Source organism: Scylla paramamosain, chromosome 4 (assembly GCF_035594125.1).
Source record: "Scylla paramamosain isolate STU-SP2022 chromosome 4, ASM3559412v1, whole genome shotgun sequence".
NCBI classification, from domain to species: Eukaryota; Metazoa; Arthropoda; class Malacostraca; order Decapoda; family Portunidae; genus Scylla; species Scylla paramamosain.
The window spans coordinates 14,870,939-14,883,718 of record NC_087154.1 but is presented as its reverse complement, the minus strand read 5'-3'; the positions used below and the strand labels follow the sequence as shown (position 1 = coordinate 14,883,718).

The window sequence follows — 12,780 nt, the reverse complement described above, 5'->3', positions numbered from 1 at the left end:
TAAGTAGTCAAAGATTTTTTATAGTCAGAAGAGTTCAGTGAGACATATACAGCACAAATAAATTTAATTTAAGAGTGACTCTATAGTCATAGCCAGATGGTGGAAGATATGGAAGATTCAAGAGCATGGCACTGTGAGCAAGTTAAGTCACTATGCACATAGATGTGACATCCAGCTTTGGACTGAAAATAGGAATAGATGAAATAAGAGGGAACAGAAAAGGGGCTACTATCAATTGCTTCAGGCACCTGTGCTTCAGTTAAGAAAAGATGAGGTTCAGTAGAGGAGAGGAAAAATGATGAGAGAGAAATGAGGAACTAAGCTCTATAAAGAGAGAAAATGATGGATCCAGTATGGTACCTGATGTGAGATAGGACAGTGAACAAAAATACATTTAAAATACCACGGCAGTTACAAAATTCAGAAGTATAGGAACCAAGTGGCATAAAAGAGTGTGTGTCTGTGTGTGTGTGTGATTCACCTATCGTCATCTGCTGGTCACCCAGCCAGCCATTCCCCTACGGAAAGAGCTCAGAGCTCATAGTGACCGATCTTTGGGTAGGACTGAGACCACTTACACACCACACACCGGGACAGCGAGGTCACAACCCCTCGAGTTACATCCCACATCTACTTGCTGCTAGGTGAACAGGGGCTACACATTAAGAGGCTCGCCCATTTGCCTCACCGTGCCCAGGATTTGAACCCGGGCCTTCTTGGTTGTGAGCCAAGTGTGTGTGTGTGTGTGTGTGCATGTGTGTGTGTGTGTGTGTGTGTGTGTGTGTGTGTGTGTGTGTGTGTGTGTGTGTGTGTGTGTGTGTGTGTGTGTGTGTGTGTGTGTGTGTGTGTGTGTGTGTGTGTGTGTGTGTGTGTGTGTGTGTGTGTGTGTGTGTGTATTTACCTAGTTATATTTACCTAGTTGTATTGTACATGGCACAAGCCAAAGCTCATTTTGTCCTGTCTCCATAACCATATTTATCCAGTTTCTCTTTAAACATGTGTACACTGTTTGCTGCAACCATCTCCTCCTTCAGGTCATTCCAGATTTCAATAGTTCTATACCAGAAGCTGCATTTCTTGATGTTGCTTGAACATCCACTCTTCTTTATTCTCTTCCCATGCCCCCTCGTCTTTTCTCTATTCCTGTTCTCAGTCCAAAGGATGAGGTTCAGTAGAGGAGAGGAAAAATGATGAGAGAAATGAAGAACTAAGCTCTATAAAGAGAGAAAATGATGGATCCAGTATGGTACATGATGCGAAATAGGAGAGTGAACAAAAAATACATTTATATTTACCTAGTTGTATCGTACATGGCACAAGCCAAAGCTCATTTTGTCCTGTCTCCATAACCATATTTATCCAGTTTCTCTTTAAACATGCGTACACTGTTTGCCGCAACCATCTCCTCCTTCAGGTCATTCCAGATTTCAATAGTTCTATACCAGAAGCTGCATTTCTTGATATCGCTTGAACATCCACTCTTCTCTATTCTCTTCCCGTGCCCCCTCGTCTGTCTCCCCCACCCCCCTCCATCTGTGGTACCAAGTCATTTCTCTATATTCTTTCTATATTATTTACTAATTTGTACAATGTTATCAGGTCTCCTCTTTCTCTTCTCTCTTGTAGTGTTGGTAACTCCATCTCTTCAAGTATTTCTTCATAGCTTAAGTGTTTCAATTATGGTTCCATCTTTGTCACTATTCTCTGTATTCTTTCCAGTTTCCGTATATCTTTTTTTCTATGTGGAGCCCAAACTACAGCTGCATATTCCAATTTAGGTTGTATCATGCTTGTCATAATTTTCTCCATCATTTGTTTTTATCTAAATAGTTAAACATCATTCTAATGTTTGTTAACAAGCTGCATTTAGAGCCAAATATTCTGTTTATGTGCCTTTCAAGTGACAGTGTCCTGGGTCATTATCCCCAAATCTTTTGTTTCATTAATTTTCATTATTATTTCTCTTCCCATTTGTACTTCCATGAAGATCTCTTTTTATTTTTTCCTATTTCCTACATGTGGCATTTTCTGGCATTAAATTCTAGTTTCCATCTTTGGCTCCATGCATGTATCTTGTCAATATCCTTTTGTGACTCTTTCCAGTTATTTTCATCCTTTATTAATTTAATTATTTTTGCATCATGAGCAAATGGATTTATGTAACTATTTAGATCCTTTCTGTCATATCATTTACATATATTTGAAACATAATAGGTGCCAACACAGATTCTTGCAGTACCCCAATTGTCACTTTCCGCTAACTTGAATTAGTGTCTCTGATTACTGTTCTCATTTCCCTCCCTTCTAAATAATCCTCCATCCATCTCAATGTTGCTCCCTTTAGTCCTCCTCCATTCTCTAGCTTCCACATAAGGCTTTTGTGGGGAACTTTATGAAATGCTTTTTTTGAGATCCAGGTATACTGCATCAACCCATCCATCCCTCTCTTGCACTCCATCTATTATTCTCGTATAGAAGCTCAGTAGATTTGTAACACAGGACCTCCCTTCCCTGAATCCGAATAGCTTTTCTGTAATTATCATTTTATCTTCTAGATATTCCACCCATCTGTCTTTAATTTCTGTTTCATAAAAGTTCATTTATAATACTTTTTAGTGACACCAGTCTATAATTTAATAGTTCCATTTTATTTCCCCCTTTGTATAATGGGAACATGTTAGCTTTTTTCCATTCCCTTGGTACTTTTCCTTCTTTCAACAAGCTGTTAATTATATCCCATATGGGTTTTTCCATTTGTTCTCTGCATTCTTTTAATATCCATCCATTTACTTGATCTAGTCCCAAAGCTTTCCTAACATCCAGCTCTTCTAGCAGTTTCTTCATTTCTTTTCTCTTTACTTGTATCTCCTGTATTTCCTCATTCTGTGGTGCCACTTTTGGTGCCACAAATTTGGCTTCCTTTGTAAACACAGATTGAAAACTCATTCATTAGTTCACTCATCTCCTCAGTAGTTTCATAAATTCTCCTTTCCCTTTTTAACTTGTTTATGCCATTGTTATGTTTCATTTTGCCATTTATGTATATGTAGAAGAGTTTGGGCTCTTCCTTGCATTTTCTTACATGTCACTTTCAAAGTTTCTTTCTTCTTCTCTTCTTATTATACTATATTCATTCCTTGCCTTTCTGTATTCATCTCTAGCATTTCTGTTCATTTGTCTCATCATTTTCTTCCATGCCTTGTCCTTTTCCTTTTTTTTGGTTTTACACACCTGGCATTATACCATTCATATTTCCCGATTTTCACTTTATAACTTGGCACAAATTGTTGCACCCTATCTCTATACTTGCTCAAAATATCTCATATTTTTCTTGCACTACTTTACCTTCAAATAGCTCTTTCCATTTAATTATTCAATAAAATTTATTCAGTTCTGCAAAGTTTTCCTTAGCATAGTTCTGTCTCCTATTTTTGTATTGTTCTTTCCTGTGCAACACTTTTTCTTCCTGTAGTACTATTTCTATTATTATATGATCACTTCTTCCCCCTGGACTCAGAGAATGTATACTTAGTCTACTTTCTGGGATTTCTGTGAACACTAAGTGCAACTGTGATGGTTCTTTTCCTCTGCATCTTGTAGGCTCATTCACCTATTGTTTGCGCAAGTTCTTTACTCCATAACCTGACATTTTCTTTCACTTCCGTCTGCTACCAGTTAATTCCTTTTGTGTGTGTGTGTGTGTGTATGTGTGTGTGTGTGTGTGTGTGTGTGTGTGTGTGTGTGTGTGTGTGTGTGTGTGTGTGTGTGTGTGTGTGTGTGTGTGTATTTACCTAGTTGTGGTTTATGAGAGGGGAGTAATCTCGTAGTATCCAAACTATCCAGTTTGGTCTTAAAAGCATGGACAGTTGCGGCATTGAGAACATCTTCACTGAATTCATTCCATTTGTTCACACTACTATGAGGAAAACTGTACTTCTTGATGTCTTTCCTACAGTTAACTTTCTTCTCACTGTGTCCCCTTGCACTCTGTGTGTCTAAATTTATAAAACATTTTTTGTCCACATTTTCCTTACCATTTTATCATTCTACAGATGTTTATTAAATCTCCTCTCTCTCTCCCTCCTATTTTCAAGGGTAGGAATTTCCAACATTCTTAATCTCTCTTCATAGGTTGACTTACTCAACTCCATAACCATCTTAGTGACTGCTCTTTGTACTCTTTCTAATTTTACAGTATTCCTCTTTGTATGAGATCACACCACTGCCACATATTCCAATCTTGGTTTTATCATGGAAATCAACAACTTTTTTATCATTCCTTCATCCAAATACGAAAATGTCATTTTTACTCTTTTTAACAAATTCATCGTCTCTCCAGTAATTTTATCAATGTTACTCTCAAATCCACTTCCTTTTTTGAATTTTTTAACTTCACACCATCCATCTCATGATTATACTGTATTCTTTTCTTATTCTTACCAAACTCCATTACTTTACATTTACTTAAATTGAATTCCATTTGCCAAGATTTACGTCATCTATTTATCTTATTTAAATCATCTTGCAGTACTATACAGTCATTTACATTTTCTACCCTTCTCATCAGCTTAGCATCATTCACAAATAAGTTCATATAAATATCTATTTCTTCATTTATGCTGTTCATATATATTGCAAACATCATCAGTCCCAACACTGACCCCTGTGGGACACCATTAGTTACTTTCAGCCAAGATGAATTTTGGTCTTGTATTAGAGTTATCATCTCTCTATCATCCAGATAATCCTCCATCCACTCCAACAGTCTTCCTCCAATTTTTCCATAATTTTTTATCTTCCACAGCAATCTTCGGTGTGGTACTTTGTCAAACGCTTTCTTCAAGTCTAAGCAGACACCATCCACCCATCCATCTCTCTCCTGCACAATATCAACTACCCTTGAATAAAAGGACAATAAGTTCATGGAGCATGATCCAATCCAAATCCAAATTGACAATTTACCAAAACTAACTCTTTCCAAGTGTTCCATCCATCTTTCCTTTATTGCTCTTTCACAGTTTTCCTACAACACTAGTCAAGGACACTGGTCTATAATTTAGTGGGTTTTTCTTTTTTCTTCCTTTGAATATTGGTGTAATATTTGCTTTCTTCCACTCTTTTGGTACTCTTCCTTCTAATAGTGATGTCACCACTAGACTGTTGATTTTATCAGCCAGTTGTTCTCTACATTCCTTCAACATCCAGTTTGATACTTCATCTGGAATAGTTGCTTTATTTATATCAAGTTCTTCCATCATCTTAAGCATTTTCTCATAACTGACTGGGACTGTACTTAATATATTCCTCACCAACTTATCCCTTCCAGCATTAAACCCCCCTTCCATAGTAAATACTGATCTGAAACTGTTCATAACCTCTGCCATGTCCTGTGCATCCTCATAGATTCTTCCTTCAACTTTCAATCTTGATACACCTTCCTTCTTCACCTTCCCATTAATATGTCTAAAGAATAGTTTGGGTTCATTTATACACTTATCTATTATATCTCTTTCATAGTTTCTTCTCTCCATTCTTATTATCTCAATGTACTTGTTTCTAAAATCAATATATTCCTGCTCTCAGTTTTCCTCTTCTTCCATGTATTCCAAGCATTTGACTTACAATTTCTAGCCTCTGCATTTTGTATTGAACCATTCTTTTGCCTTTCTACATCTCGCTCCTCCTCTAGATACAAATTTCTCCACAGCAGAACTGTATATCCTTATAAATTCATCCCATTTTTCCCTAACATCTTCTGCATCTTCAAAGTCTTTCCAGTCCATGGCAACAAAGTACTTTACTATATATAAATCTTTTCACCTTATAATTTTCACCAATGATTACATTTTCTTATTTCAATTTAAATTCAATCAACACATGATCACTTTTACCTAGAGGGCTATTGAAGTGTATAGTTTCAATCATTTCCATGTCCTTGGTAAACACTAAATCAACCCTTGATGGTTTTATCTCTTCCACTAAATCTGGTATCACAATCAACCTAATGAGTCATCAAGTTTTCCACTGCTCTGTTCAATAGTTTATTACTCCATGAATTCTCACCTCCAGTAGTTGTCAATGTCTCCCAATTTACCTCTTTACAGTTAAAATCACCAACAATAACTGTATCACTACTTTCCATCACTGTCTTTTCAAGACCTTTTAACACATCTACCAGCATCTCTTCGTGCTCTTCTTTTCACCAAGCATTGATCATAGGTGGCACATACACTCCTAAATAATTCATTATCTTTCCATTTCCACTTCTAATCATCATTTGTAGAATTTCAGACTTGTCTTCACTTTTTATTACCATGTGTGTGTGTGTGTGTGTGTGTGTGTGTGTATGTGTATTTCCCTAGTTGTGTTTTATGGGATGAGCTATGCTCGTGCTGTCCCATCTCCATATCTTTTAATATTCAACTTAGCCTTGAATCGATGTATACCTTCTGCATTTACTATCTCCTCATCCAGACTGTTCCATACATCAATACTTCTATATGGGAAACTATACTTTTTGACATCTCTTCTACAAGCACTTTTCACTTTTCACTACAAGCACTCTTTCCATGTCCTCTAGTGTCCCGTGTATCCCAGACCATTAAGTTGCTCCGGTCCACCTCCTCTACTCCCTCATATGCTTTATATATCCCAATCAAGTCTCCCCTTTCTCTCCTCTTTTCCAACGTTAGAAGATGTATCCTTTCCAGTCTCTCTTCATATGACAAGTCCCTGATACTTGGTACCATCTTCGTAGCTGCTCTCTGAACTCTCTCCAACTTCCTTATATCCTTTTTCTTGTATGGCGACCACATTACTGCTGCATATTCTAGTCTAGATCTTATCAGTGACATGATCATCTTCCTGACCATCTCCTCATCCATATATGCAAAGGCATGCCTTATTCTTCTCAACAAGTTATAGGTTTCTCCTGTAATTTTGCTAATGTGTCTCTCCGGGGTCAGGTTCCCAGTCACTGTAACACCGAGATCCTTTTCCTCTTCTGCTCCACTCAACCTTACCCCATTCAACACATAATTTCCTTTTACTCTTCTTGTACTTTTTCCAAATTCTATTACTTTACACTTCTTTAAATTAAATTCCATTTCCCATCTATAATTCCACAGTTATAGTGTGTGCGTATGTGCGTGTGTGTGTGTGTATTTACCTAGTTGTGTTTTACAGGAAAAGAGCTATGCTCATGCTGTCCTGTCTCCATATCTATAAGCATGCAGCTTAACTTTAAATTCATGAATATTTGTTACTTGTACCACTGTTTCATCTAAGTTGTTCCATATTTCTATGCTTCTACTTGGGAAACCATATTTCTTGACATCTCTTCTACTTGCTGTTTTCCTCAATTTCACTCCATGTCCTCTTGTATCTCTTGAGTCCCACACAATTAAGTCTTCTTTGTTAACTTGATCCTTACCCTTTAAAGCTCAGTATATAGCAATCTTTCTCTTCTCTCTTGTAATGATGGGAGCTTCAATCTCCTTAATCTTTCTACATAGGTTAAATCTCTCAAACTTGATACCAATTTGGTTGCAGCTCTTTGGATCCTTTCTATTTTCCTTATTTCCTTTTTATTATGGGGTGACCAAACAATTGTGGCATATTCCAGTTTTGGTTGTATCATCAACTTTTTCATCATCTCTTCATCCATGTAAGCAAATGCCCCTTTCATCTTTCTTAGTAACTCATAGGTTTCCCTAACAATTTTGTTTACATGTCTTTCTGGTGATAAATTATCACTTATTGTAATTCCCAAGTCTTTTTCTTCTTTGGTTTTCTTAATTTCTACTTCTCCCATGGTGTAGGAACTTGTCAATCTTCTTTTGCTTTTTCCTAGTTCCATCACCTTGCATTTATTTGCATTGAATTCCATTTCCCATTTCTTACTCCATTTATATATCTTATTTAGATCTTTCTGTAATATTTCACAATCCATATTGTTTTCCACTTTTTTCAATAACTTTGCATCGTCTGCAAACAGACTTATATAACTGTCAACCTCATCCATCATATCATTGACATATACCAGAAACATTATGGGGGCTAAGACTGTCCCCTGTGGTACTCCACTTGTAACTCTACACCATTCTGAATTTTCTCCCTTTATTACTGTTCTCATTTCTCTATCCCTCAAGAAGTCTGTAATCCAATTCAGTGTGTTTCCTTGCAGACCTCCTATATTTTGAATTTTCCATAGCAGTTTCTGGTGTGGTACCTTATCAAATGCTTTTTTAGGTCTAAATAAACATAGTCTGCCCAACCCTCTCTCTCTCTTGAATTATATCAATTGCTCTACTATAAAAGCTCACTAAATTCGTGACACAAGATCTTCCATTTCTGAAACCAAAATGTCTGTCAGTCAATGTATATGTTTCTTCTAAATATTCCATCCATCTGTTTTTAACTATTCTTTCCGCTATTTTTGCCACCACTCTTGTTAGGGACACTGGTCTGTAATTCAATGGATCTTCTTTATTACCTCCTTTAAAAATGGGCACAATATTGGCTCTCTTCCAGTCTAGAGGAAATTTTCCTTCCTTAAAAGAACATACTATGGTATTGTGTATACCTTCTGCCAGTTGTTCACAACATTCCTTAAGTATCCAGTTGGACACTCATCCAGTCCTTGAGCCTTACTTGCATCCAAATCTTTCATAATCTTCTTAATTTCACTTATGTCCACCTGTATCTCTCTCATCACATTGTCTCTGTGCCATGCTCTTTCTTCTTCAAATATGCTTTCTTTGGTGAATACTGACTGGAAGCACTTGTTCATTAATTCCGCTTGTAACCGTGTATCTTCGTATGTAATGTCATCTTTCGTTAATTTATCTATTGTTTGCCTGTTTTTCATCTTCCTATTCACCTATCTGAAGAATAACTTCGGCTCATCTTTGTATTTGTTAATTATATCTTTCTCATAATTCCTTTCTTCATCTCTCAGGATTCTGATATATTCATTTCTTGCCTTCTTGAATTTTTCCCATTTCTCACTTCCTCCTTTTTTTCTCCATCTATTCCATGCTGCTTCTTTTTCTTTTCTTGCTGTTATACATCTCGTATTAAACCAGTCTTCCTTCTTTTTCACTTCCTTTGTTTTGATCTTCGGTACATATCTACTGACCCCTTCATTATAAATTTCCATGAATATGTCCCACTTTTCCTGCGTACTGCTTGCCATGAAGTTGTTCCCATTTAGCCTCTGCAAAATATTCCCTCAACCTGATAAAATCTGCTTTCCTATGATTATATCTCCCATTCTTGTAAATTTCATTCCTATTTTCTATTGGACAACTGCCTATACTGAATTCAATTAGCAGATGGTCACTTTTACCTAGTGGGCACTAATAATTTATTCCCTCAATGATGTCCATTTCCTTTGTAAACACCAAGTCTAGCCTTGATGCCTCTTCATTACCCCCAAATCTTGTATTTTTCTCCAATCTCCTGGGTCATAGTATTTGTCATTATTAAATTTAGAAGCATATATCCCCATCACTCTTCTCCCCCATCCATGGTCCACTCTTACCAGCATACCTCCTTGCAATTAAAGTCACCCATAAGTGTTATATTATTACTCTCTGCCAGTATTCTCTCCAAACAGTTACTAATATGTCTTAACAATAATTTATAATCCTCTTATGTCCATGCATTCATCTTTGGGGGTACATAAGCCACTGCAAAATCTCTTTTTCCTTCTCCTTTCCTTTTTGTTTTGAATTCTAATTACTTTTGCCATTCCTTCTCCCATTTCAACCTCTTCCACTGTTATACTCTTCTTTGTAAGTAACATGACTCCTCCCCCTTTCAAATTATTTCTATGTTTTATCCACACATTAGAATTACTATTACCAATTTTTATATTTTCTGTTTTCTCATTTAGTTTAACTTCAGTAATACCCATGATGTTGGGCTGCTTTATCTTAATATAATTATTCAATTCTTGCAATGTTGATATTAAACCATTTATATTTGTATATGCCACTGTCCATTTTTTATTTTTCCATACATTATTTACATTTTCTACTCTTTTTTTTTTGTCTTATACCACTTCCTGAGCCTCTCATCTTTTACCTTCCAATAGAAATTTTTTTTTTCTCTTCCTCTGTTCAGTTCTCATTTTTTGTCTTTGGTTGTTTTATTAGATCGTTTACCTTGAGTCTCTCCTCCTCATTCATGTCCCTCTTTATCCAAACTTTCCTGTATTGCTCTGTCTTGTCCAGTTTCCACACATTCGATATCACTTCCATGGCTTTTGTTTGTGCCCTAAATTTTACGTTCAGTGATCACTATCCTATATACTTCCCTAGTCTATGTATTTCCTCAATTTCACTTATCCAGTCCTCCCCTTCTCTCTGTATATTTCTTACGTCTTCTGCTACCTTTTTTTGTTCTCTTTCCCTCTTGTATCTTACTGGCTCTGTTTCCTCTTTTAATCCATATATAACAATACATTTCTTTTTTTGTCCACTGTGTCCCTTACCATCGATTCCTTCTGTTTGATCACTCACAATTTTCTTACTTAAATCTGTCTTTTCCTTCTTTTGCGCTTCTGTGATTTCTGTAAAGTTAACTTTTTCTTTCTCTTGTGCAAGTTTTTCTTTGGAAATATGCTCCCAGCTTTTATCCATGTGTGTGTGTGTGTGTGTGTGTGTGTGTGTGTGTGTGTGTGTGTGTGTGTGTGTGTGTGTGTGTGTGCATGTGTGTGTGTGTGTGTGTGTGTGTGTGTGTGTGTGTGTGTGTGTGTGTGTGTGTGTGTGTGTGTGTGTGTGTGTGTGTGTGTGTGTGTGTGTTCCTCGGAATATGGGATGATCTCCTCTAAAGTGGAAAGACTGTGTTGGAGAATGTGAGAAAGAGAGAACAGAAAAGTGACAGAATTGGAATTAGCAAAGATGAGATGCATAAACAGACAAACATTAGGATTCCTTTGCCATGGTCACCTCTTTATGGGATTTCCTAAGAAGACATCTTTGAATAGACTAGAACAGACCAGACTTACAAGACTATAGACTAGAAAGATATTAGGAGTTGTATCAACTAGCAACTAGAGGAGACTTCATTCAATATGGTTTAAAGACATCACTAGAGTGGCAAAAATAAAAATATCAAATATGCCATATCACCAAACAAAGGGAACATAACTCATATTTGACTTGAAATATTCAAGTAATCACAACAAATTGCTCTAATATTTACATAATTCACACATTTAATTTAATTAAATGTATTCTGAATTTCATTTTAACAGCAGCTTGATGAAGAACTGCAGCAAAACTAAGAAAGCTGCATTACTTAAATTACTCACTAGACTCCTTACCTTAAGTGATGCTCGCAAGTCATTCAGTGAGATGTAACCTTTCTTGTCAGTGTCAAGGGAGTTGAAGCGCTTTACATACTCTGATATCTCACTCTTTGACAGGTTGATAGGTATTTTCTCCCTTGATGCTCGGTTCACATTCTGTCCCATTTCTTGCTGGAGGTACTTGATAGCAGCTTCTAACTGCCTCTGTAAAAACATAACATCTATGAACCATATTCATGTCCTACACAACTGTAATATCCATCAGCAAGGGAAGATTAGTTAAAAGTCATAACATTATAATCCTCTAAATTTAAAGTTCACCACAATGATATGAAAAAAAAAAAAAAAAAATCTAAAACTGAGTTACACATTCTGGAAACACTGCCTGTCTCCTTAAAACTTCTTGAAATGAATACCGCCTTGCAGCAATCAGGAGTGTCAAAAGCTTTAGAAATAAATTCACAGAGCCAAATCATCAAGAAGTGTACCACACAAGTAAATGGACGAGGATGTGCAAGCTTAGAGAGGTCATTCTTTCTTGGTACTAAAGCCACTGCCTCTTTGTACATCCATTATTAAAAAAAAAAAAAAAAAAAAAAAAAGCAAATACACAATAAAATACTGGTAAAGGGAAAAAATAAAATAAACAATATGTCTAATGACCATAAAAAAATTTATATGATATATATGGTACTGCCACAACAAACTTGCCCTTGATATAAATATATTATGAACTGAATTAACTTTCATTTATAGAAATTCTTTTTTCCCATACATGGAAGGTAACATAAGTAAAGAGAGAGAGAGAGAGAGAGAGAGAGAGAGAGAGAGAGAGAGAGAGAGAGAGAGAGAGAGAGAGAGAGAGAGAGAGAGAGAGAGAGAGAGAGAGAGAGAGAGAGAGAGAGAGAGAGAGAGAGAGAGAGAGAGAGAGAGAGAGAGAGAGAGAGAGAGAGAGAGAGAGAGAGAGAGAGAGAGAGAGAGAGAGAGAGAGAGAGAGAGAGAGAGAGAGAGAGAAAAAAAACAAGTAACATAAAAAGGAGAAAAGAAAACAACTTGTTTTGTCCTCCCTGTAAGAAATTACATAAGAAGAAAATTAGAAAAAAGATCCAAGGGGAAATTAAACTGAATAGGAAAGAAAAACAAAATTCAGTATGAAGTACCAAACTTTGGTGGTCTTGCTTGTAGGGAGCAGATCCTTTGTCTTATAATTTGTTCTCACTTCCCTATAAAAGAGCACATCTCTCAAAGACTAGATTACTTCACAATGGCACAATGATGAAACTAAACAATAGTAGTGTTCTGTCATTAGTGATCTCAAGAGACTGAAAAAAAAAAAAAAACTTACTAGTTCCAGTACAGCTAGATCTTCAAACTTCATATAAAAAAAATCAAAACTTGACTTTTTATGACTTTTGTCTAAATTGAACCAATGATAAAACTCATCAATATAATATTTTTGCACA

The 12,780-nt window shown here is 36.3% G+C and overlaps 1 protein-coding gene across 5 annotated transcripts in view; it reads right to left on the bottom strand.

The window, feature by feature from the left end:
• Positions 1-12,780, bottom strand: part of LOC135099770 (glycerol-3-phosphate dehydrogenase, mitochondrial-like) — a 166,368-nt gene that overhangs the window by 38,408 nt on the left and 115,180 nt on the right. For all 5 annotated transcript variants that reach the window (XM_064002288.1, XM_064002292.1, XM_064002291.1 and 2 more), the window contains one exon: positions 11,333-11,521. In XM_064002288.1, the coding sequence (XP_063858358.1) occupies positions 11,333-11,521 (189 nt within the window). The remainder of the gene's footprint in view (positions 1-11,332; positions 11,522-12,780) is intronic.